The sequence below is a fragment of the Pagrus pagrus genome, assembly GCF_965226575.1.
Source record: "Pagrus pagrus genome assembly, chromosome: 8".
Taxonomy (NCBI): Eukaryota; Metazoa; Chordata; class Actinopteri; order Spariformes; family Sparidae; genus Pagrus; species Pagrus pagrus.
Window position 1 is genome coordinate 14,932,267 of NC_140192.1, and position 24,028 is coordinate 14,956,294.

Genomic DNA, 24,028 nt, shown 5'->3' on the forward strand with positions numbered 1-24,028 from the left:
TGCCACTCATGGGCCGGGTTCCAAGGATCCAGGGAGCCTGTGGTGTTATTGTTGGATAACAGAAGGAATTGGGCAGCAGATTAGCAGAGGGCTTAGTGCTGGGTGAGATTGGCATTGCTGTGTGCTGCAGAACGGCCCGAACGCACGGAGGCAGCACTGCCAGAGCTTTTGTATGCAAAAGTGCAAAAAATTGGGGCAGTTCCATTGCATGTTGTGTGATGCAAAATAATGTAATCTTCTCTGCGTATTGGAATCAGGAGGGATGATCAGTTTGAGTTTAAAAAGTTTCCAAACTGGAGCCACGCTGTGGAGGCAACAAAAGGCCTCCCCGGTTTTCGGCTGTGCAAAGGCGCCGCTTTGTGTGATGTGCCAGCTCACATAAACTGTTGTATTTATTGGTATTAGATGATATGTGTGGACTCGCGCTGCCATGGCAACAGCATATTTGGAGTCATGCCAGTTCCTCCTTGGGCAAGTTACTGGTGTAGAAGTGACTAATGCACAGCTGTGCAAACATATAGTATCTGATTAATGTCAAAACCTCTTAGCTGAAACAGCGTGATAATTAATCTCTTTTTTAATTTTGCACTCACGTGTTATCAGAGGTAACCAGGAATATGATGCTCATGAATGCGGTCAGCTTTTCATAAGCAGTTGCAAAAGTCACATGTGAATCGGCCACAGTTCACTGTTAGATTGAGAGGAAGTGAAGCATGTAGAAATAACGACTAACACCAACACGGTATTTTAACATTTTCACATGCTTTTGCTTTATTGGAGCTCCAAAGACAGCATGGTTATATGGCTATTTTGTCTACTGGCTAAAATGCATTGGTAGAACTGGTGCAGGGCAAGCTATGCAGGCTGTGTGACTGATCTCGTCAATATGTGGCATGTGCAACATTTTGAGGGTATTTCTGTTTCTACTGCGTAACGTCGGGATGCTCCAGCTCCTGGCTCAGGACCTCGCTAGGTGGACTCGTGCCCAACTCTTGCTCCTCAGGCTGGGTGATTTTCTCAGCAGGCTCCCCCGAGCCTGCCATTACGTGGATCTCTCCATCCACGGCTGGTTCTTTGTGTTCCGTCTGTGTGGATGTGTCTGTGTCTGGGCTTTCTTGACTTTCCAAGGTTTCCTGCTGCTCAGCAGAATCTTGACGACTCTCTGTGCCTTCACCATCTGCGGGGACTGAAGGGTGGGACTCTCCAGTTGGCTTTTCAAGGGTCTCCTCCTCCTGTTCCCTCCTCTCTTCATGCTGCTCAAGCCCAGCTGTGGCGCTGTCAGGGTGGGCCTGGTCTCCATGGACCTCTAGTGGAGACTCTTCTCCTTCATCCTCAGCAGATGGAAAATCTGGAGCCTCTGGTGCTGGAGTCGTATCAGGGGCTTCTTCTTTCTCCTGTTCTCCTCCTATGGCCTCCATCTCCACCTGCATTTGTGCGTAAACATGTTGAAAATGTCAGCAGTGAAATGATGTTATGACTATTTTGATTAAAGGTTCACTTTCATGCATTCCCTTATTACTGATTTTTTATGAGAGTGAAGTGGAAACTCAAGAGGTATGTTGAATTGGATGCAATCAGCAGATTTTGTTCAGAATGCGTCTTGAAAATCAGCTTAAATGAACAGTTTGACATTTTGAGAAATTAGCTTTTTTGTTGCGAGATGAAAAGATTGCTGACACTCATGTATGTGTCTGATGAATACTGCACAAGGCCAGAGCCAGCAGCGGGGTAGCTTAGCTTAGACTGGGAACAAAGGAAAACAGCTGGCCTGGCTCACAAAAGTCACCTCTAAAGCTCACTAATAATAATGTTGCCTATGTTAAATCAAAAACAAATGCGAAAACCAAAGTGTAAGAATCAGTCGCTGGGGTTATGTGCTGGACTATTTCTTGACTGAGAGCAGCCTACAACCACACTAAAAAGATAAAATGTGTTAATTTTTGAGCTTTAGAGGTGCTTGGAGGCAGATTAACTTCAAATACAGTTTAAAAATACTGAGACATCACCCATTGGTTTGTAGACTTTCGCTTTGAAGCCTCAAGTTTTGCTTTATCATCTATTTACTAATAAACTCATTAGGAAACTACTGAGGTTACAAATCAAGTGACAATTTGGGTCATTTTCTCATAAGCTTACATACTGACTTCTTTGTGAAACCAGTGGAGTCACCCCCTGCAGGCCATTGGAAAACACATGATGTTGCTTTAAATGTAAATAAAGTGCGTGATCACCTTTATGGGAATGACGGTGGCAGCAGGAACTGAGGTTTCAGGAACTGGAGCTTCCACAGACAGGAGACCATCAACGGAGAGTGTAGATACGATTTTGGTCGCGTCAATCTCAGCTGGGAGCCTGAAAAACGACAGCATGTTTATAATGTCTCTACATGCAAAGTGCCAGTGTTTTCTAATACTCAAATTGACGTACATAATATCTCATTTTTCAGCTCAGTGAGAATTTTAGCGATCAAATACTGTCAAATAGAAACAGACCTTCAGTGCTGCATACTTGGCTGCCGAGTGGTGTTTAGAGTCGCTTAAACTGTGCATATTTCACCATCTGCAGGTGCTATCAGTGTTTACTTTGCATACCTGTATTTCCTTGTAAAACATCTGGCAATAAATCCATGCTCGTCTGGCCTCTCCTCGTGTTTCCCTGGGGATGGATTTGCCGTTTATGTGTAAGAATGTGAGGACACACAGATGAATCAGGCAACAGTGAGAAACCACTCAACACAGAAATTAATTTCTGCCACAGAGCTGTGACTTCCCCGAGCACATTATTAAAGCAGCTTTTTAATTTTGTTACATTCAGCTTCTTTTCCATCCTCATTTCGTTTTAAGGGGTTTATTCTGTGAACTGTGAGAGAAAAAGTCTATTTAGATGACTGTGTCACTCTTTGAGATGATAATATGAGATAGATAAGATTATTAATACTTCATTAGGAGAAGCTACCCTCTGTGAAAAACTAATTAGCAATGTATAATAAAGTGAACTTTTAGAGCTGTTTAATTAACAGAACTGTAAGCCGATGTTCTGTACCTCCAACCTCCAGGAATCCGTCTCTGACGCTGAGAGAAATCTCTGAGGGGGAGAAGTGAGCCACGTCCAGGCTGACCCTCCACTTGTACTGCTCCTTGCTAATCTCCTGGCCGGGGTGATGCATCGACCCAGAGATGTAGGGCACAAACAGCGGAGGGGGTATGTACCCCGGCCAGGAGCAGGTTGCCAAACTCCTCTGGAGCCCTTCCACATCCATCCACCGAGGGTCCCACGGCTCCAGGAAAGGCGGCAGGCCAACATCCTGATTGAAAAGCCGGCTGGACTGCCACCATTTTCTCAGGGGGTACCAGGGGACACCCCTGCTGTGCTCGCCGCATGACAGCTCTGTTTTGGCCTGCTCGCTCATGTTTCAAGAAATAAAATGAGACAGACGACAAAACCTGGGGAGAAGATGAAAAACGGCAGCCCTTTTTCTGACGACCGTAACTTTTGGACTCTCGCTGTTGACTCAGTGAAAGTTTAGCAGCTAAAATCTCCTTAATGAGGGAGGGAATGTTAGAGAAAGTTTTGCCACAGCCAAGGGTGGTGAGATGGAGAAATCTCAGAGCGGCTTTATATATTGCTCCTGTCTGTTTACGCACTTATTAAGCACTCATGCCGATCCCATGAGAAGGGAGTGTGGGCATGGGGTGATGGGTGTGGAAGGGAGGTCATTACCTCTTGCTGGCCCATAGAAGGTGGCAGACTAATTAGTTGTATTTATAACTTTTGAGGGCACAATGGCAAATAGCGAGCAGTTGGCCGAGGCTGCTTTGTGTTTGAACTGTTGCATTTGTTGCCTGAAGCCGTTCCTCTCACATCCCAGTGAATTCTATCAGTGGTGACTGGGCTCCTCGTCTTGTCATGAGCCTGTGACGGCGTCTCTTCCCCCTCCAAGGACAGTGGCAGCGGTTCGTCTGGAGCATGAAACACCTCTCCTCAAGACGGAAAAGGACACAGAATGCTATTTTTTGCGTTATCTAAAACATTTCAGGGCCATGTGTGTGTATTGAGTGTACACAGCTCGCTTCCACTCCATTTCTCTTTCGCTCCACAGTTTCAACAGGATTATTATTGTTCCCTCTTTTATCAAGTGTGACAGACTTGTCAGCGCTTCATTTTTAGAGCCGTGTGCCCTGAGATCTCGGCATACTGTCCACTGGAGCACAAAACAGATTGAGCAGATGTTTCTGACACTTTGCGTGATGCCTCACCCGCAGATTCTGTCTGTAGGATATGCTGTGAGAGGTTAAATTGGGATTCTCTGCTGCTGCTGCTGTTGCTGCTGGAGTTGCCTGAAAAACTAGTTCCTCTGTTTTAGCCATCAAGGCTGCCATCCTGTTCACATTAAGGTACATATTGCCCACGGTGCACCAAAATATACACGCTTCTCTTTAATACTAGTTGAGACGGCTAGAGCAGAAAAAAATGGCAGGTGTTTTTAGTGAGATTATTGTAAAATTAACTTTTTCTAAAATGATTTCAGTAAATCAGGCCATTGCTTGGGGGTTGCCCGCCCTGCACGTGCAGGTTTCCAGTAGTGTGACCAGGCGATCAGCATTTTTGTCCCTTGTCCCATGTCCCACATATGGAGATGATGTCCCACATTTTGATTGGCTGTAGGTTTTCAATGTCAAACTGCTGCAGGACAGACGCTTTGACACGATCTCCTAAAATCTGGCCTTCATCCAATTGCTGTAAAAACAGGGAGGGCTGTCATCAGGGGGGAGTACAGGTTAACCTATCACTGTCACTGTCTTTGCTTCCAAGCTACGTCCAATGAGATTTAGGCAGACCGTGATGGAAACTAAGACTGGTAACAGCAGCTGAAATGATTATTACACTGTGCAGCACTCAGCAGACTGTGGTAGTAGCACAAGTCATTTGTTTTACACTTGGAGATTGCAAAAAACAAAGAAAATAATGTGATTGTACAAAAGCAGCATGGTACTGAATCAGCTAAAGGGCAAAACATATGTTAGAAGCTGAGGGGAATAGAAATGGTCCTTTTTTTAAGTTAACTGATCATTATTTGAACATTTAGAGTACCTCTCAGCATCGATCCCACAGTGTGAGACACTGTGGGATCGATGCTGTCTCGCTTTTGGTTTGTTGGGATCTGGTCACCCCAGTTTCCAGCCGAACACCAGCGGCCCGATCTCACTGATTAGTTCCTCCTCTCTGCCTGTTAATTAGTGGCAGAGGGTCGAGTCAATCCAGCTCGACAGAGTAAACTCATTACTTTGTGTATTCCATCACTTTTTTTTTTCTGTTTCGTAAAACAGATAGTCAGTCACAAGGTGATTAGACTGTAATCTTCGCAATTAGTAGGTTGAGAGTCTTCCGGGTTGATCTCTAATGGTACCGAAGAGACGGAGCGTGAAATGGTAGGTTAATGGGCTGAGGGGAAATGAATATTGATTCTGCAACATTATCTTGATTTATTAATTTGGATGGATTGCATGCAGTCCCACACAGAGCCGTGACTTTCACAAAACCAACTACCACAAAAGCTTTGGCTCACACCAGCTAACGTCAATAAAGTCACAACATGTCGAGTGTGATTGATGGTTTCATAACATCTATTATCTCAGTGGTGTGTGATTTAATACTGATGTAGCCAAACACAAACAAATGATAACAAATGTTAATCAGTTTTGAAATGGCAGAACAGAAGCGTAGTAACGTACAGATGTAAATAATAAAATGAATAGTCGGTCATTATTAACACCTGTGCTTGGCTAGTAATTAACAACAATAATATATAGGCTAATATAACACATCTTTTCTTTTGCATGGCACCTTGTTGAGAACAAAGTCAAAAGTAAATTAATGTAACGAGAAAAAGTGCAGCACAAAGTACAAAAATCAAATAATGTAGCCTATCAAAAGCCAGCTGTTAATACTTGTAAAATAATGTAACATTTACACTGTTAATCCAGATCAATAGGCTGTATGAATGATCAACAAATAGTCAACTGTAATGATTTCTATTTATTACTAAGAAATGATTATATAAAGGAAGAGGGTGTTTTAGGTCAGGATGACAAAAAAAATAATTCAGTCAATACTGAATTGGATATTATAAACCAATGATCAGGATCAGGTCATTGTTAGTCTAGTCCCACTGAACAAAAAACATATCCAAAAGTCTTTGCAGACATTGTAAAGACATCCAGCGGAGACCTTGTGCCTTTTTTTTAGACGTCTTTTCAATGTTCACTAGTGGTGTCCTCCTTACAGCATTCAAAATAAAAGGTTTTACACTGTAATTTTAGAAATCTTTTCAACGTCAGTCACAGACATCTACAGAACTTCCTGTGGTTCAAAATTAAAGTTTTTACGATGGCTAAATTTTACTCCAGGCAGCAAAAGCTACAGGGTGGATTTTATCTTTTATCAGCTTTCTTAAAATACAGTCTTAAGGTCATCCAACCCTCATCAAGTAGGCTAATGTTCTATGGTAAACATGGTATATTAAAAAGCTGGTAAATAGCTCACCTGGAGAAGTGCAGGCTGAGAATGAAACCAGGGGTTTGAATCCTCCCTGAAGCTTTAATTTTGAACCACAAGAAGTTGTTTAGACGTCTATGACTTAAGTTGAAAAGATGTCTACAGTGCATTGTAAAAACTTGCTGCAAACAACTCTATTGTGATGCGAAAATAGGATGGAGTAGGTTGGATTTGTTTTTGGGAGGTTTTTCATGCAAAGGTTGGAAAATAAGTCCAGATCTGAATTGTCCCATTACACAGCTGCACACAGGACTGTCCACAAACTTTTAGCCGCATCGTGTTACTTTCACTTCCTTGTGGGCTGAGCGTCATTCCCCGTTACCATGGGAAACGGAGGTCGGAGGGCAGAAACGCGTTGAGGCAAAAGTTTGGCGACTTTGTGTCGATGCTTTAACGCGTAACAACACCGTCTGTGCACTCCAGTGATGTGTCACTGCTTCAGTGAGACTTAAGTCTCCTTCGTAACTCACATACTCATCATGACTGGTAGAAATTCAGCGCTGGATCCGCGTCGTCTGGGTGCAGCTCGCTTCGTGGCGAGCCGTCGAGGACGCACGGACTCCCGGGAGAATCATGACCGAGGAGGGCTGCAGCTGAGCCGGCAGCGCTGCATGACGTCGCCGCCTCCCTGGAGACGGCCCTCACATCTGGAAACCAAATCAGTCCCCCTGGAGAATATGGGACAACAAGTGGGAACGGTAATTCAGCATTTAATGCACTTCAGTCAAATCCAGACTACAGTTAGTTTTGTTTGTTGGTCGTGTGTTTGAAGAACAAGAAGAGACTTTACAATGTCTTCTTCTCTGGTTTCCTCACTCACTGTAAACACATCACCACCAAGTCATTTGATGATGATTCAGTGTGAACTTCAAAGATCACTGGCAGTTCATTCATCTCACCCCGAATAAAAAAAAGCTCATTGAAATAACTCAAACTCTCTTTCTCTGCTATCTTTTTTTATTTATTTTTCCAATTTCTGATTCATCCCATCCCATCTGGAGGCTGCCAAAGATCAGAAAGTCGCCATGGGCCCTCCTGCTTCCCCTCCCTTGAACTGCTAATGCCCCTCTCAACTGATACTTTCACATCTTTCTGTGTTAGTGTGTGTGATCTTGTTCATTTTATGGCCGGGCTCCTATCTCCCGTTCATCAGTAACCCCAGATGCCCCCCCTCTGGGCGACACAGTCCCATCCAAGACCGGTCTCTTCATCTACTTTGAATGGACGCTGACCCTCCTCTGCACTCGAGCACATCAAGTGTGTCGCAAATCAGATTTTCCAGCCCAGATGAAAACACATTTCGGACTTGCAGTCAAAGGATGGGAAACACACCCGTGACCCAGTTGACTTCACCAGTCCTCTGTGCGATTTGAGTTGGAGGATCTTCAGAGATAGTTCTGATGGCCCAATGGGCTCTGCAGAGGCAGTCTTCCTAATCAGCAACACAGATGCTGTGTCTGATCCCCCCCAAGCCTGTTCCCCGCTAACAAATGCATTTGAAGTAAGACGCTGCCATTTGTAAGATGATTACAGTCACCTACGCTCAGGGGAGGGCTCAGCACAGGCCAGTCACAGCGAATCACAAGGCTTCAAACAGCCCGCCACGAATCCACGGGATATTAGCAGCTAATGCATCAAGGGGGATGAAGTGTCAAACGGCTGGTTTGTCCCCGTGGACACTGCATTCATCATAGTTATTGTGAGGCTGGCTCAGTTGCTCAGGCGGGTTGGCTGGCCGGCGAATAGAGAGACGTGCCACGTATCAAAAGTGACACATCAGAATGGAGTGGCTTATCTATGGAAATATATTTTCGTGAAGCCATTTTACAAGTTACTGCAGCCGGCAACGAGTCGGGAATAACGCAGGGCGCTGCTTGAACCTCGATGTGACATAAAACGAAGCTATTGGTTGAAGAAATTCATTCGCTGAATTGGTTTAGCCATGCCTGTTGCCAATCCATTGTCTCTATGACTACAGTGAACAAGAATAGCCCCGTATACACTGTAAATCACCAAGGAGGGAAAACAAGGCAATCTCCTCTTCCTGCGGTTTCCTGCCGTATGTTATTGCATTTACAATGCTTTTGATTCAGCTCTCTGTGGTGCTGTTAAGACAAATGCAATACTAACAACAGTGTTTGGTATGAGCGTGTGTGTTGCTCTGGGGCGTCGATGGGAACACACAGTCCGAGACCACGTTCAAGGCTGTCTCTAAAGGATGTTTTTCCATTAAATGTATGTATGTATTGGAGCGTGCAGCCCCCTGTGTGATCAATGTGTGCACATACAGTATTCATACGCTGGGGTATCTATTCCCTGTGTCCACTGAAGTAGCAGGAAGGCAACAACAGTGTCCCGGTTTGACTCGAAAGAGATTTGCAGCAAATGAGCTCATCCATCAGCAGACGCGTGTGGGGACAAGGGGATGATGAGGAGAAGGAGGGTGAGGAGGAAGATGAAGAGAGACGGCGGGGCGGAGCAGGGGCAGGACTGCTCGAAGAGAGGCCTCACAGTGAAATATGACGGCCGTGGCATTTCCATGCTCTCCTGCACGTTCTCTTGTCCTTTTGGATGCTGCGGCTTGAAGACTTGAGCTCAGCTCAGTCCTTGTCCAGTTCATAGCTTTGCCATAAATCTAAAGAAGTCCTGACATTTAGGGGAGAGGCTTTTTTAAACTACATTAACCATCAACGATTCGGCTCTTACTCTCTGAAACTTATCACACAGTTTCTCCTTTTTGATCCTGTCTTTCAGTTTGTCTCAACACTTCATTGAAGACATATCATGTTTACACATTTGGAGAATTTTAAATGAACTTCCATGAGTTTGGATTTAGCCGTAATTGACCTGCCGGAGAAAGTTTCACAGGTTAATTTTGCATGATTACAACAGCGTTTGAACCAGTAATCAGAGTGAAGTAGTCAGAAGATGGGAGGAATGGATCGTGTTTGGCTTGCTTTTTAATCATCGATCTGTTGTCAGAGTTTGAGTGGTGGCTTGATTAAAATTTCTGCAAGCTGGTATGAGGATGGAAGAAACACTCTCTTGGGTGGATCACAATTTTTTGAAGTGGAAATATTCTTGGTGATGTTGCAAAGACAGAAGCATTTCAATTAACTTGGCCACACTTTAGAACAGGTGCGCTCAAACTTTTTCCCTTGGAGGGCCAAAACTGAAAGTTAGTAGTGGGCCAGAAGCAAACTATTAGAAACTAAGCTATTATATTGTTAAGATGCAAAATGATACTAGGATCCCAAGTTCGTTTAATTGGTTTAAATTAGATTTCTTGCTAGAAACATCTGGCAGGTCAAAATAAACCTTAGATACTCTAGTAGAGCTACTCAACTATACGCTACAATAAATGTTTTTTTTGCAAATCAATGGTCACTTTCGTAAGTGATTTTCGTTAACAAAACAAAATGGACTTAAAGACATCGGGTCCACCCTCACTCGTACACATCGTATTCCTTGTATTTAGATGTCAAAATAAAATGAAATGAAAATATCCAGCCCAAGCTAATGCCCCTTTGCCTCCTCTCGAAATAATCTATTCATAGATGGCCACAGATGACCCACCAAAGACCAGCCAGTCCATTAACAGCATCCGTCCAGATTCCACAGGAGCAGGCAAGGTGTGACTGTTAATCGTTAGGCCCACATTTATACTCCTCTCACACCATGTTATCAATTTATACTGTAGAAAACATCAGTTTATCTTGCATAAGGAGGTTTTTTTACTCAATGCAGTTAATTATGTAGAGATTAATTGCCTGATTATTTGTCGCTTCCATAAGCGAATGTCATATTAGAGACACAATTTTGACTCTTGGCCAGGTGCCCGACCCACCACTGCAGAGGTAACATGGGGATGCGACGAGGCTTTCATGGCTGAAGAAGTGCTCTGAAGACGAAAAGATAATAGCTGCTCGTCCTTTTGTTTTAATGTCTTTGTTTTTATGCACTTTCCCTGCAGAGGTTGCCAGTTTGCTGTACCCAGGCCGGAAAAAGAGCAGACATCATTTCCCTGAGGAAGCATCTGGGCCACGCCAGGTGAGAGTTACGTCTGTGGGTGTTCAGCAAATATGGAAAGAATGAATCCCGTCTGTTGTTATCAATATGTGGTGTTTAACTGCTGTTTCCTCAGAAACAGATGAGCGCTCCAGTATCACCAATGTATGGAAAAAGTCACATATAACAATAACATTGCTCATGCAAAAAAGGGAAAACTGCAACTGTCTGCTTGCTGCAGGTATGCTCGGCTTTCAGTGTTTCTGTGTCCTGCAGGCAGTGGAGTCCTGGCACTGAAAAAGCTGTGGCATTTGCTTCGGTGTGTATGTGTTTGTGTGTGAGTGTGTGTGTGTCTGTGTGTGCGTGTGTGTGTGCACGCAACCCCCTAACCCCACCACAGGGTGTAGAGACAACATCCTCTCGGGGCAGCCAAGGGTACTTCCAACCGGCTGACATTTCTGACAGCCTCTGATAGAGCCCAGAGTGTTGAATTATTCATACAGGTGTTATGGGGAAAGGTTGCCATTTTCACAGGAGAAACTAACCCCCACATGAATTGTGGCTGTTTATCCCTGCAAGTGAATACAGTAGTAATGATTTGGGGCTGTGGTGCCTTTTAGGCCAAATGGCAGCCCATTCTCTGTCAGCTCACATGTCGAAAGCTCATACATCTCACCGCTTCTCTGGCCAGAGCGAAACTCTTAGACTTAATCAGCCTGGTATTGTTTTTCAGCTCGGGCGGTTAGCTGGAAACTTTTGACATGTAGTGGTCGGTTTTTCAGCAATGCATTACTTAATAATTGATGTCTTAATGGAAATATTAACCATCTGATTATTACCATTATCCTCTCTTACAGCAGATATCACACCAAAGGGTCCATTCACCGAAATCACAGCAAAACATATTCTATCATTTATCTCCTGTCTTGATCCTGTCCTGATATTTCTGCCTCCTCCCCAGTGCAATGGAAATAATTGATTTTTATTGTGTTTGCAAAAATGGCATCTGAAAAACTGAAAACAGCTGCATTATTTGACTGAAACGATGTCCTACGCTTATTAAAGTAATAGTTTGGCATTTTGTTTTGTTTTTCTTTTCCTTGCTGTGAATGGGGAGCGAAAAGATTGATGCCGCTCTAATGTTTGCTCATTAAGCATGAAGCTAGAGCCAGGAGCTGGTTAGCCAGGACAGGAAGCAGCCAAGAAATAGTGAGAGCACTTAACTCCCCTTTATACCACATGTTGTTATTTTTATGTATTTAATTTCTGTTTGTGTACGGATAAAACAAAGGCGATTTAACATGTTAATTCGTGAGTTGTAGAGGTGCTTCTTTTTGCATTTTGAAGCTCTACTTACAACCTGGTTTCAATCCATCACTGTGAAATGCGAATACTTGTAATTTTCCCCCGGTCTTAAGATTTTGTTCAGGTGTGTATGGTCTTTAGAGGATGTTCGTGTCAGCTCTGTGCAGACAGCCACGTACCTCAAATTTGTCGTATGGCCACTTCACTATAAGGGCACCAACTGCACATGCTCTGTAAGATCAAAATGAACGCTGAATTTAATGATAGCCTGTGTGAAGAGGTCCGTGGCCATCCACATCTCTCTAATTTACCTTTTGCGCTAAGTACAACAGACACAGCAGCTCTTTTTCTTGAAAAAAGAAAAAGCACCTTTAAACATGTGCTGTTGGGTCGTGTCAGTTTTTATATTTATTCTTGATTGGATTGCAAGTGTTGTGTGTGTGTGTATATATATAGTTAAATTTATCAGAACTGCTCAAATACATTAAGGTCAGCAGTTCAACCATCAGTCACTTACATAACCATGATGTTTGATTGCAAACGAAGCTTTGAGAACTGAATGATTTGAGCGCAGCCTCTGGACGTTCTGATAGAGAAACTAATGTATTATCTCCACAAGTACAAAAAGGATTTCACTTGTGAAGATCTTAATAAGAGGAGAGTAAAGCTTTGACTATAGTCGGACTTCAGAAAAAAGATCAAAATTCTCCGATAAAAGCAGAAAAATATCAGGATAATTGGATGATAACATTACATAATGTGAAATAATGTATTTCAAACAGGCCTAATCCTCTGGGGGACCGGGATTTGTCACACAAAGCTGTAATAATTGTCTCTTTTTCTTCCATTTAAAGATTAGATGGAAATTAGGACACAAAATTAAATACGTTCACTTGAATTTGATTGGTTCGTGCACCACGACAGCCATGTTAGTTACAGCGCGTTAATATAAGGTTGTTTTTGAGTCTTGGCACTGATTTTATAGGGTTTTACCGATCCTTCTGTACCCAGAGTGCACGGTCACCCACAGCTGTCACAACATGGAGGCCAACTGTGATGCTCCAAGAAATGATCTGGTGTGTAGATACCATGACAGCCCAGTTTGATGTTGTATTTCCTGTTTTTTCCTTCCTGTTTTGTCTCAGTAGACCCTACAAAGCCCAATCAGTGTTTTGGCTATTACCCTCGTCTGTGGTGCTCTGTCATTTATGACTGCGCCAGCTTGTGTTGTCGCAGTCGGCTGTTTGTCTCTGGCGATGTTGACACGAAACATCCCATGCTGTCTTGTGAGTCCTGTTTCTCATCACGTTGTATGTGACAGATAATACTTCCCAAGTAGCATTCTTCTGCTGGATGTATAATTACGATTTAATTAGGAAATGTGTTTGAACTCGTTTACGTCGTGTTGCAGCGCCCCGTGGATCACACGCTACAAATGTCCCCATGCTAATGGCTTTAATCAGAACTTGTGTGTTTAAAAAAAAAATCACATGCAGAATTTCATGCTGCTGAGAGAGTCGAGCCGATGAGTAGACTCAGAACAGACATCTTAGTCGGTGAATTCACTGTAAATATTTCTCACCTACCACGAACCGTATCTCTTTTGTTGCCTGGCAACAAGCTGCCACCCAAGGGCTCCCATGATCCGATCTGTTAAAAACTGTCCCCCACCGCCACTACCCTCCCCCCCTGTGCACAATGTCTGAATTTTTTACATTGCGATCAATTTTTAACCACCTATCAAGTCCTCCTTCCAAGCATTGTCGACTTGAATGGGCTTTTCAGTCCAGTGTCTGATTTGTGGCCATGATTCCCTCGCACAAAGAGGAATAACTTGTTATTGACTGGAAGGACAGACGGCGGTGATGAGAAAAGGCATAATGGGGTTTCACTTCAGAGCGTCTTGGCTTTCAAACACAAAAGTTTCATTGTGCGTTTGCGTATTGATGATACATTGCTTCTTCTCAATGCTTGTCACACCAAATACTGCAGCCTGTCATTGACTCGGCAGCTTCTTCTGTCTGCTTCCTCCCCCCCTGCTCCCCTCAGCATATTATTGTTCAGCCTTCATGTTACACTCAGGCACAACTGGTGCTGTTGTCACAAACATTTGAACATGTGGTGCATCAAACATGAGCAGAAAGACTCCCACTTGACTGCTAGTTAGAGGATGTTAATCAATTTTTTTTAAAAACCATCACCTGAAGTGAAAGAGTCACTTTAGCACAAAGAGCTAACGGAATTAGTCACGTCTGAGGCAAGGTCACTGTGCCACCTCCCACACTCTTGGCAGCCGGCAGCTACTCCAGGGAGAAACTTTTTGCACATTTGAAGCTACGAGTCATTAGCGATGCTGATAGAAACACACTTTAATTAAGACTGCAGCATTTTGGACTTAGATGTCACATCTGAAGATTAATAAGTAATATCAGGGGTGTGGTGGTATGCAAATAGAACAGACATGCCTCCGAGCTAAACTGGTGCACTCGTATCACCGAACAGAGCCAAATTAGCATGCTGGAACACAAGTGCTCGGTGCCCCCCTCCTAGGCTGAAGTGCTTGGCTCCACTTGTGGGCAAAATATTACCAGCCAGCTGCTCGCTAGATAACAAATAAGAACTGGAGCAGCAGAGGGTTGGAACATACGCTTGCTTGTCTGGTTTCACCCTTGCAAAATAAAAAAATAAAAATCTAGTTTGCCGGGAAAGAAAAGGTCACAAGAATATTGTAAGGTCACTGACCGCTTCTTCTTCTTGGCTCCTTGACATGTTTATAAGCAGGAAACTGAAGCTGCCTCTTGTTAAATTCACTATAAGTTGTTCTGGACGTGTGGGTTAGCCAAATGTCTAAAACGCCTAATGATTGCATTTCCTTTCCGAAATGAAATTGGAATGAGAAAATTAGAAATGTTGGCCATGTTTTACAACGAGAGCTGGACACTGTGTTCCAACATGTTACCCCAGTCGTTCCAAGGTGAGTTGGTCACTGGGCACGTGCTGTGAAAAACAAGATGAAGGTTCTCAGTCATCCAGGTCATGATAATTATATCACATTCAATTTCTCCCCATGCAGCCTCCTAAGACCCTACACACTACACCTTTAAATACTCCACGTGGTACCTATAACGATTCATAGTTTCTAATTACATTTAGCTTGAAAGCTTTCATTTAAACAGAATACTGTAAAAGCTAACACTCTGTTCATATCATCTCAGTAAAACGTCACTAAAAGTATATGAACAATAACAGTGAGTTGTCGAGCAATTCTCATGTGCATTCTCCTTCAGATATGGCCTCACTGTCATGTTTGACCTCCTGATGACAGCTGAGCTTCCTCCAGCATGAACAACATCTATACAAGCTGAACCGCAGCCTTCATTTCATATTATAGCACTTACAGCCCTGTAATATTTCTTTTGAACCCCAGTCGATTCCAGCAACAAAGGATCATGCGGCCGACGCGGCGTACGCCACCTTGACTCTCCAGTCCAGCTCTCTATAACGAGCTTCAGAGCAGCCTGCACTCTGACCTGCCTTTCTCTTCCTCCTTCACTCAGAAGAAGGCAGACTACTCATGTGAAATGATTAAGGAACACAGGGGTGTGTTACCTGGCAAAGTCACCTCGACAGGTGCCGGCGTGCGTCTTTTAATTTTCCACCGCAGCATTAATGCAAAGGTAATTACGCGTGCAGTATGAGAAAAACAAGCAAACAGTATTTGAGGAAAGGTTATGGTTGGAAGCTAAACCGCCTTAATTAAGTCATTAATCTGGCCAGACGTAACACATTTCTCCCATAATGCTCTAGTTAGGTGTCATTTGTGCCTGCCTGCTGGTTTGGTGTGCTCTGATTTGGATGATTTACAGCGGGCTTGTGTGTGTGTGTGTGTGTGTGTATGTGTGCATGCATGGTTGTGAGGGATTATTACAATGACAAGCGGGCACTGTTGACTGTAACTCATCGGCTTTGATGGTTTTTGTATGTCTCTGACAAAGACGGGAGATTAATGTGTCGGCTTGACATTTATGGTTTACGCGCCTTGTATTTTTTTTTCTTCTCTGTCATTTGCGTTGTTGGAAAGCGAACATATATCATTATTAAAGAACGCCGGTGATGATGCCCCCCCTGTATTTATGATTCTCGCTCGTGTCTCTCTGCTTTGCAGGCGTTTGGCATCAGCAATTAAGCGGGGCCAGAGCTACTTCCACCTCCTGCAGAAAGAGGAACAGGAGGAGCAGGAGGCGGAGGAGAGCCGGCGGATGAGGAGAGAGGAGCAGTTGAGAACAGAGCCGCGACCTCCCAGTTTCTCCTCTGACTCAGACAGCGATGCAGAGGGGTGAGGCAACAACTCACATCAGCTTAGTTGGCATAATTTATCAGCTTGGATGCACGCCGTGTGCAGTGTATAATGTGGACTGAAGGTGTATTTTGCTTTAAACCTTCTAGCTAAGGTCTTCAGTTTTTTATTATATATACATATATATATATATATGTATATATAATATACATATCTTATATACACATACCTTATCTTTTCTTTTAAAATATCAAGATATTGAACTCTTGTCAAACCCACATGCAAATTATATAGTTCAGATATGGAGTAGATCAACCAAAGCTAACTGAGGTCATTCTAATCACTTCAACCGCACCGTCCTCAACCTCAGGCATCATTAAAAGCCAACAGAACTTTATCTCTGCTGCGTTCAGGTGGCCCCTTCACGCAAGACCCAGCTGCTCAGGTGTGAATGAGGGAAGGCCACGCAGGAAGAAGAACCACTCAGAACGGCCTTTCACCCCCGTCCATCACTCTCTGACCTCCCCTCTGCTGAGTGAAACACCGAGGTGAGGTTACTGTATTCTGCACAGCTTATTAAGCTGTCTAATAGATCTGAGTTTGGTTGATTGTACTGTTGATGCTGATTGAGGTGGAACTGGAGGGCAAACTGTTCAGGCCACTCAGACCCAGAGAGGCTGAGCTCGCTCTTGGTTGATGCACGTTGCGTTCATGTACCACGGCATGTGATGTGAGTTTCAGCGATGGTCTTACTTAGAAAAACATTATCCTACAAAAGCACTTCTGGGGTTAACAGATGGACTAAGGTTCACTCCTTCAGCCTGTCACTTTCAGTTTTAAACCTTCACATACACAATGCTCATACCCTGTTGTGCTGTACTTCACCATATGCAATTTGTATAGTAGGTAGAGTCTCTGGATTGTACATATAGCATGCTGTTTGCTGAGAACTTCATGTCTGAAGGTCTTCAAGGTCGCAAGATAAGAAGGTTCAAGATTGTGACCCTCAGAATGAATTATTTGTGGAATTGGAGCATAAAATAAGGAAAACTTTAAACGTCGAGGTGAAGGGGATCAGTTAGTACCTCGTATTTAAATTATTCAGCATAGTTAGGTGTAACATCTGAATATTTGCTTCTACTATCATGATCACACCATTCACTCTCTGTTTTAATGAGGGCATAGGTTTCTATGCATTTTTCAAAAGAAACACCACACCTTGTGCCGCAGCAGAGGAAAAGGTGAGATTTTTTTGGAAAAAACATTTGATTTTAAGGAATCACTGCACCCTCCTCCGTCATTCAGTGTTCATCCGTTTGATTCATGTCAAACAGCTGTGTTAGTACGCCTCAGCGAACATCAAACAAAGAAAAGCAAACAGGCAGATCGCTGAATATTTAATGCGAAACATCTGACAGTGAGAGATACTCCCGATGCTTTCATTTTGTATTTCTTTTATACAGCTGACTCCTTTGATGCTGTGTGAACTAGAGCTAACCTTCCTGAAAAACGTGTCAGAAAAAAAGTTTTCTCTGACAAATCTGCCTTGTTACAAACTCAGCTGTCGGCTGACAGTGTGCACACACAGGACTCGGGTTCGCAGCAGTAACATTTAGCGAGCTCTGTTCTGCACGCGCTACGCACCGCTTTGATCTTATACAGAGGATTTGATGGCAACGCTGCCTACAATACAGTTACAAGCTGTTGAACAAAAGTGCAGTACTGCATGTGTCCCCCATTATTATTAAGAGCTGAGGTATGTTTGCACTTTTGTTCTTATGATCTGATTTTACCCACATGTTTAGCATTTATATTGTGTAATAATGTGAAAATGGCTAAATTGCCATCACTTAATTATAAACGTTCATCATACTGTTTAATGTTTGAATCACCAACAGAAATACAATGATGAGAGCAGCGAAGTAGAGGTACGGAAGCCCTAAAGGGCCATGCATTCATACATTTTATTTCCTCCATTTTCTCGTGATAACAAGTTAATTTCATTTGTTTTCTCGAGATCTCGAGTTATTATCTCGAAATAACAACTGCCGTTTTCCCGAGATAACGGGATAATTTTCTCGAGATTTCGAGATAACGAAACTTTATTTTACTGAGATAACGATATAATTAATTTGAGATGTGTATTGTGTATGTGTATCTATTTCAGCCTGTGTCAGGCCTTGATTGAAAAGATATGTGACGCGTTGATCGAAATGCTCCTGCTCCTCTGACATTGCTACACTGAATGATGTTTCCTGCAATGATTTAATATACTACACTATCGTTTGGTTTTCTCGAGATCTCGAATTAATTATATTGTTATCTCAAGAAAACAAAGTTTTGTTATCTTGAGATCTCGAGAAAATTATCCCGTTATCTCGGGAAACCGGCAGTTGTTATTTTGAGATAATAACTCAAGATCTCGAGAAAACAAATGAAATTAACTCGTTATCACGGGAAAACGGAGGAAATGAAATGTGTAAATGTATGGCCCTTTAGGGCTTCCGTATAGAGGTCTGGAAGTAGTAAGATATAACATTTTAATATGGTTGTGAGACACTATAATGTCAGTGTGAAGCACCCTTAAAAGGTGTGTAAACTTCTGTAACACACAAATGCTATTACAGCGTGTCTTCATTACTTTCAAACACATAATTGAACTGCTGGAAAGATGCCTATGATTGATTTGTACACATGTATCATGTCCATGTAGTAGCTTTGATCGTATCAAGTTTTAATGGAATTGTTTGTTTTTTGGTAAATAAATGATTAATAGCAAACTGTAAAACTTAAATAAACAAACTATTCATATTTAATTGGCCAATGATAAAGTTGTTTCAAAAAATTAATTCTAGTAAAATGCACTTACGAGAATCTCTTGACATTTTAAAAGAATTAATCTCCTCGTGTAAATTACAGAAGCCCCTAATGACCATAGGTTCAATTATTTTTCATGAGGTAATTATCACGAGATAATAAAGATCGGTTTCTCCTGATAACAGGTTAATTCATCTCATTGTCTGGAAAACAAGATAAATCAACCTATTTTTAATCCATCACAAGAAAACAAAAGGTCATTCCATCTCATTACTTACCGCCTAATGTTTACTAGGTCAGCAGCGCCATGTCGGCCTGCATACGTGGCGTCTTGACAAGTGTGGCAGCTGAAAATGTCAGAGCAGAGAATCAGACTGTACTATAATGTTATTTATTTATATACATACTTTATAAGCCTATACCATTCAAACACCCACTAATGTGGGTAGCTTTTTTGCCCCCTCGGCCAATGAGAGGTATTTGCCCTCTGGACATTACTGTATGTAAGAATATTGTTACACCTCTTCTTTACAGAAGCCATAATGTAAATACCCTCTTATCAAAACAGTAGGTTGAACATTCAAATGGCTAGAATTCACAAAAGGTTGCTTTAAAACTCCCAAACCCACCCCACAGAGCAGTGTGTGTATGTAATGGTCCACTCTGATGAATCTTCAAATAATAAATCATCTTATTGTCTCAGGAAAACAATATTTGTTATTTCGTGATAATGATGATAATGATAATGGAGGGAATAATGTGTTTGACCTATGGCAGTTTATGGCTTCCGTAGCAAATGACACAATAAGATTTTACATTTTTTCCAACACATGATGAAGCGAAGATGTTTTAAACGCCTGTGGCAAGTCAAAGTCAAGTTAGACGTCCTTACAGAAGTCCTCCAGGTTTCTGAGTCCTGACCATTTAAATGGCTCCACAATTTATTATTTCCTTTCAAAGCTGTGAGTTATTTTTCACTCTACTCAGATTTTACCTGATCTAATAGCGAGATTTGAAGGTTTTTGCTTTCCCAGTCCCAGGGGCGCCCCAGTAGCTCAGTTGGTTGAGCGGGCGTCCCACGTACAGAGGCCCTGTCCGAGTCCGACCTGTGGCCCTTTGCTGCATGTCATCCCCCCTCTCTCATTCCATTTCCTATCATCTCTCAGTGCTGTCCTGTCAATAAAGCCATGAAAAGGCCGCTTTCCATATCTATAAATGTGCAGTTTGACATTGAAAAAACAAAAAACTATAGTATTATAGTGTGTTACAAGCCATATATTAATATACGGATAATGAATGCTGAATACGACAGTGGATCCTCAGGTGTTCTGTCAGGCCTGCGCCCTCATCTTTATGGACAGTCCTCCGTGTTTTACATTTGTCTTTTCACTGTTCCACGGGGACGCATCCACAGCCTCTGTTTATGATCCATCACCTCCCAACTCAACATGCATTTCCTCTGACACTGCATTACTGCCACTGCCAGAATACAGCCTTGTTTTCTGGCGAGACCTCTGGAAAATAACAACCCTGTTCAAAGGCTGTTACCTGACATCTGACAGATCCCAATCTAGCAGACTATCTGCCTGGCAGACAAATGGCCCGGTCGATAATGAAAAGAGCTCGGAGCGACCCGGGGCAGCAACATTCGGGAGCAGGTGGGAGGGAGGCGAGGCAGAATTCATATTGTGTTGTTCGATGTGTTAGGAGAGATCATGGGAATGGATGTGGTCATAAAGCTTCAAAGCGTGAAAGTGTCGGGGTGACGGACGGCACCGCTTGACTGCAGGTGACACTGTAACCAAGCTTTTAGAGGGATGGCGTGTTTTGCATTTGTTTGCAGCTGCTGCACTGAAGAGTTGGACCTCTCGTGTCAATGTTTTCATACACTTATTGTACCTGCAGTAGACGACTTGGCGCGAAGTGAAGAGTGTTTGTTATGATTGGATTTGCAGTGGCAAGTTGAAGCCATTGGAGGGGGCAATACACCATAGGAGGGCTGAGACGGAGACACCATTCACCCTATTACAAGCCACTGTAACATTAGAATGATTTTTGAAGATGTTACTTTGGGGTAAAAAAAATTACATAATGCTGCTTTAATGTCTTCAACGCTTTTCAAACAAGGCAGGACAGGAGCAGCAAAGTGAACAAGTAAAGCTGTGGAAACCTTAATAACTGGAAGTGGAACAACCTGAATCTGCACGGGACAATAAAAATGTGTCGGTGCTGTGGAAATTATTTGTCACAAAGAGCAAGTATTTGTCTCGCTGCATCTTATGGAGTTGGAATTAAAATAAAAGCATAGGGTTAGGGTTGATGGACTCCAGACGGGCACAGATGTTGAAGTTCATGTCTTTGTGTGCCGTTTGCAGGAAGGTCATCTACCGCCAGCTCTGCTGTCTAAATTGGCTGCTGGAGGCCTTGACTCTGGATCGCTCCGGCAGAGTCGGCCCCCTCACTGCCTGCTGGGACCCCAAGTAAGTTATTCTGGGATCAAAGGTTGTTACCACCCACACACAACTACCCGCTGGTCAGTTAAAGCTAATGCATGAATAAGAAGTTGCCTTTTAAAGCTGCCGCAGGGCAAGATCTTGGTCTAAAAATACACCCAAACACCCTCCACCTTCCTGTTAAAACTTGAAGACTGCTTTGTTCCCTAATGCAGCAGCTCTGTTATCACATCTCATGATTTCATGGTAGTGTAGCTTAAAGGTGCACTATGTAGTTTTGGGGAAGAAATTTAATTGACTGATTTTTTTTTTACATGCCTAAAAAAAAAAAATAAACAATGTTCTTCATTTTCATGGCCGAATCCACTGAATAAACAAACTGACCTTAAAGGACAACACAGTTTCATCCTGTTTTACTTTGTTTATATTTGGCGGACCCTGCCACCTTTCTAGTTTCAAACAGTGTTCTGGGGACCTTATTTTTCCTCTGAGAACAGCTTGTTTATTCAGTCATGGAAAAAAAAAGATTTCTGAGTTTGTATTGTTACCTCATTAATATTGTAAATATTTAAAATTCTGAGTTTGAATTTCCTGTAAAGGGGCACTATGTATATTTAATCAGAAGACAAACGAACTCTCCTCGTTTTCATGACCGAATCCACTGAATAAACAAACTGACCTTAAAGGACAACACAGTTTTATACTGTTTGCTTTGTTTATATTTGGACCCTGCAACCTTTCTCACATAGTGCCCCTTTCAGGTCACAAAGGAGCATCTTAAATATTTGATATTAATATTTTTTTGGAATATTTGACTATTATATCAATTGTTTGACAAGATAATGGTGCATTCATGGTGAGGAATGAGACAGAAATGCACACAGAGCGTAAGGATTATGACATCCTAACTCACACTCTCACAAAGCTCCCCATACATAATACATTAGCTGTCATTTATTAATGAATGATCCCGCAGTCTGGAGCCCTAAACCAGCAGCATGAGTGACATATCCATCAGCGGCCAGCTCGTTGCGACGCTGACCTCTGAGCGCCGGCCGACGAGTAACTCCTGTCGAATCCACACTGTTCTGAAGCAAGCCACCTGAAGAGACGTTGCATCTGCACTGTTGAGAGCCGCTGATGAAGGGTGGCGGTGATCAGGAGCTGCAGGCGCGAGCTGACAGTGCTGGATGAAATATAAAGTCCAAAGCTCCGGAGGGGGTCCAGGCTTAGCGAGGAGATTGCATTCTTCCATCTTCGTCCCCTCATTCACCCCTCCTCCCCTACCATCACCTCCAGGTTTCATTGACCCACCACAGGGAGTCCAGGGTGAGGAAGTGGATGGAAAGTGCAGAAACAGCAGCTGTGGGGTGCTCGAACTCATACGCTTAACCCACAGGATTACACAAGTGTAGGTGCTTTCATTCCTTAAAGACGCTTCTTTCCAAGGCTCCTTTTTTACATTATTTTTCTTGCCTTCGTATTGATCCACAGTGATGTTTATGGTCTCTCTCCAAGTGTCAGAGAAGACCTGCACTGTGAGAACAGATGAATTCATAAAGTCTAAAAGCAATTGTACGGCACTCAGTCACAATGGCTCCTTGTAGAATGTAGTCCAGGAATATTATTGCACACCACTGTAAGCCTTGAATAATTGATAGAAGAATAAAAAGAAAAGAAAAGAGCAGAAGGAAAGGGAGGAAAAAGAGCTACAAAGAGATTTTTTTTCCCTACCCAAACGTCATCATGTTACAGCCTCCAGGGCCGTCGCTCAGCTTCAAATCCAATTTCCCAGAAAGTCTTAAGCTTTATGGGCCAAATGATCCAGCTGAGGTATTACTGTACAGGAAGACAAGGAGAGGATGAAATGAAACATTATCACAAGGTTACGACACTGCTGGGCCCTCCACCAGGCGGGCAGCTCTGATGTTGGGCATCAATCTGAAACAGTGCACAGTTTTTACGATAAGATGAATTATGATTTTGATAATGGCCGGAGCGACTCTCGAGCTGTCTCTGCCTCGAAGGGCGGTTTCGACTTGTGGTGAGTCGCAGAAGGTCACCGGAGTGATGAATGTATCACAGCAGCGGCTATTATTTTCCATCGGCAGAGACCCTGGCCGAGGCAGGACCACAATAAAGACGCTGAAAAAAGAAAGAGCCGTTGAGAACAAATGGGAGCAGTTTCTTTCAACCAAGGTATCTCTCACTCTGATTTACTCTGTGTTTTATTTTTTATATTTTATTTGTATTCACATCATATAGCTGAAAGTATGTTGACACCACAGTCCTCATCGTATGGGGATTTTTTTCCAATTAAAGGATAAGTCTGGTGCTATTCTATTTTCCTTACTGTCCGAACCCAACAGTGATGTAATGCTACTAAAACTACTATTGTCTGTACAGAGAAAGTCTCAGTACATCTTATTCGTCTGTGCCATAGAGCTCCATTGCTCGGCAAAAAACTATTTAAACACATCAGCTGAGCCAGTCAGTGACAGTGTTCCTAATACCATGAACTCCTGCATCCATGTTTTAAAATAAATATATGCCTTTAAAACAAAAGACAAATGTATTATTAGAGGTGTGAATC

General features: G+C 42.8%; 2 protein-coding genes across 3 annotated transcripts in view; one reads left to right on the forward strand and one right to left on the reverse strand.

Annotated features, from left to right (window-relative positions):
* Positions 1 to 815: 815 nt before the first annotated feature.
* Positions 816 to 3,409, reverse strand: LOC311261883 (heat shock protein beta-1; the record flags this gene model as incomplete). The annotated part of the gene is made up of 4 exons (XM_084360896.1): positions 816 to 1,424; positions 2,232 to 2,352; positions 2,592 to 2,655; positions 3,043 to 3,409. 4 exons carry the CDS (start codon positions 3,407 to 3,409, stop codon positions 924 to 926), a joined length of 1,053 nt encoding a protein of 350 aa, XP_084217022.1. The 3' UTR covers positions 816 to 923.
* Positions 3,410 to 6,875: 3,466 nt separating this feature from the next.
* LOC311260662 (coiled-coil domain-containing protein 60-like) overlaps positions 6,876 to 24,028 on the forward strand; it is a 31,521-nt gene continuing 14,368 nt past the window's right edge. For both annotated transcript variants that reach the window (XM_084358793.1, XM_084358794.1), the window contains exons 1-6: positions 6,876 to 7,253; positions 10,529 to 10,605; positions 16,034 to 16,204; positions 16,579 to 16,713; positions 21,358 to 21,462; positions 23,547 to 23,634. In XM_084358793.1, coding sequence (XP_084214919.1) covers positions 7,035 to 7,253; positions 10,529 to 10,605; positions 16,034 to 16,204; positions 16,579 to 16,713; positions 21,358 to 21,462; positions 23,547 to 23,634 — 795 coding nt within the window. In that variant the 5' untranslated portion in view covers positions 6,876 to 7,034. The remainder of the gene's footprint in view (positions 7,254 to 10,528; positions 10,606 to 16,033; positions 16,205 to 16,578; positions 16,714 to 21,357; positions 21,463 to 23,546; positions 23,635 to 24,028) is intronic.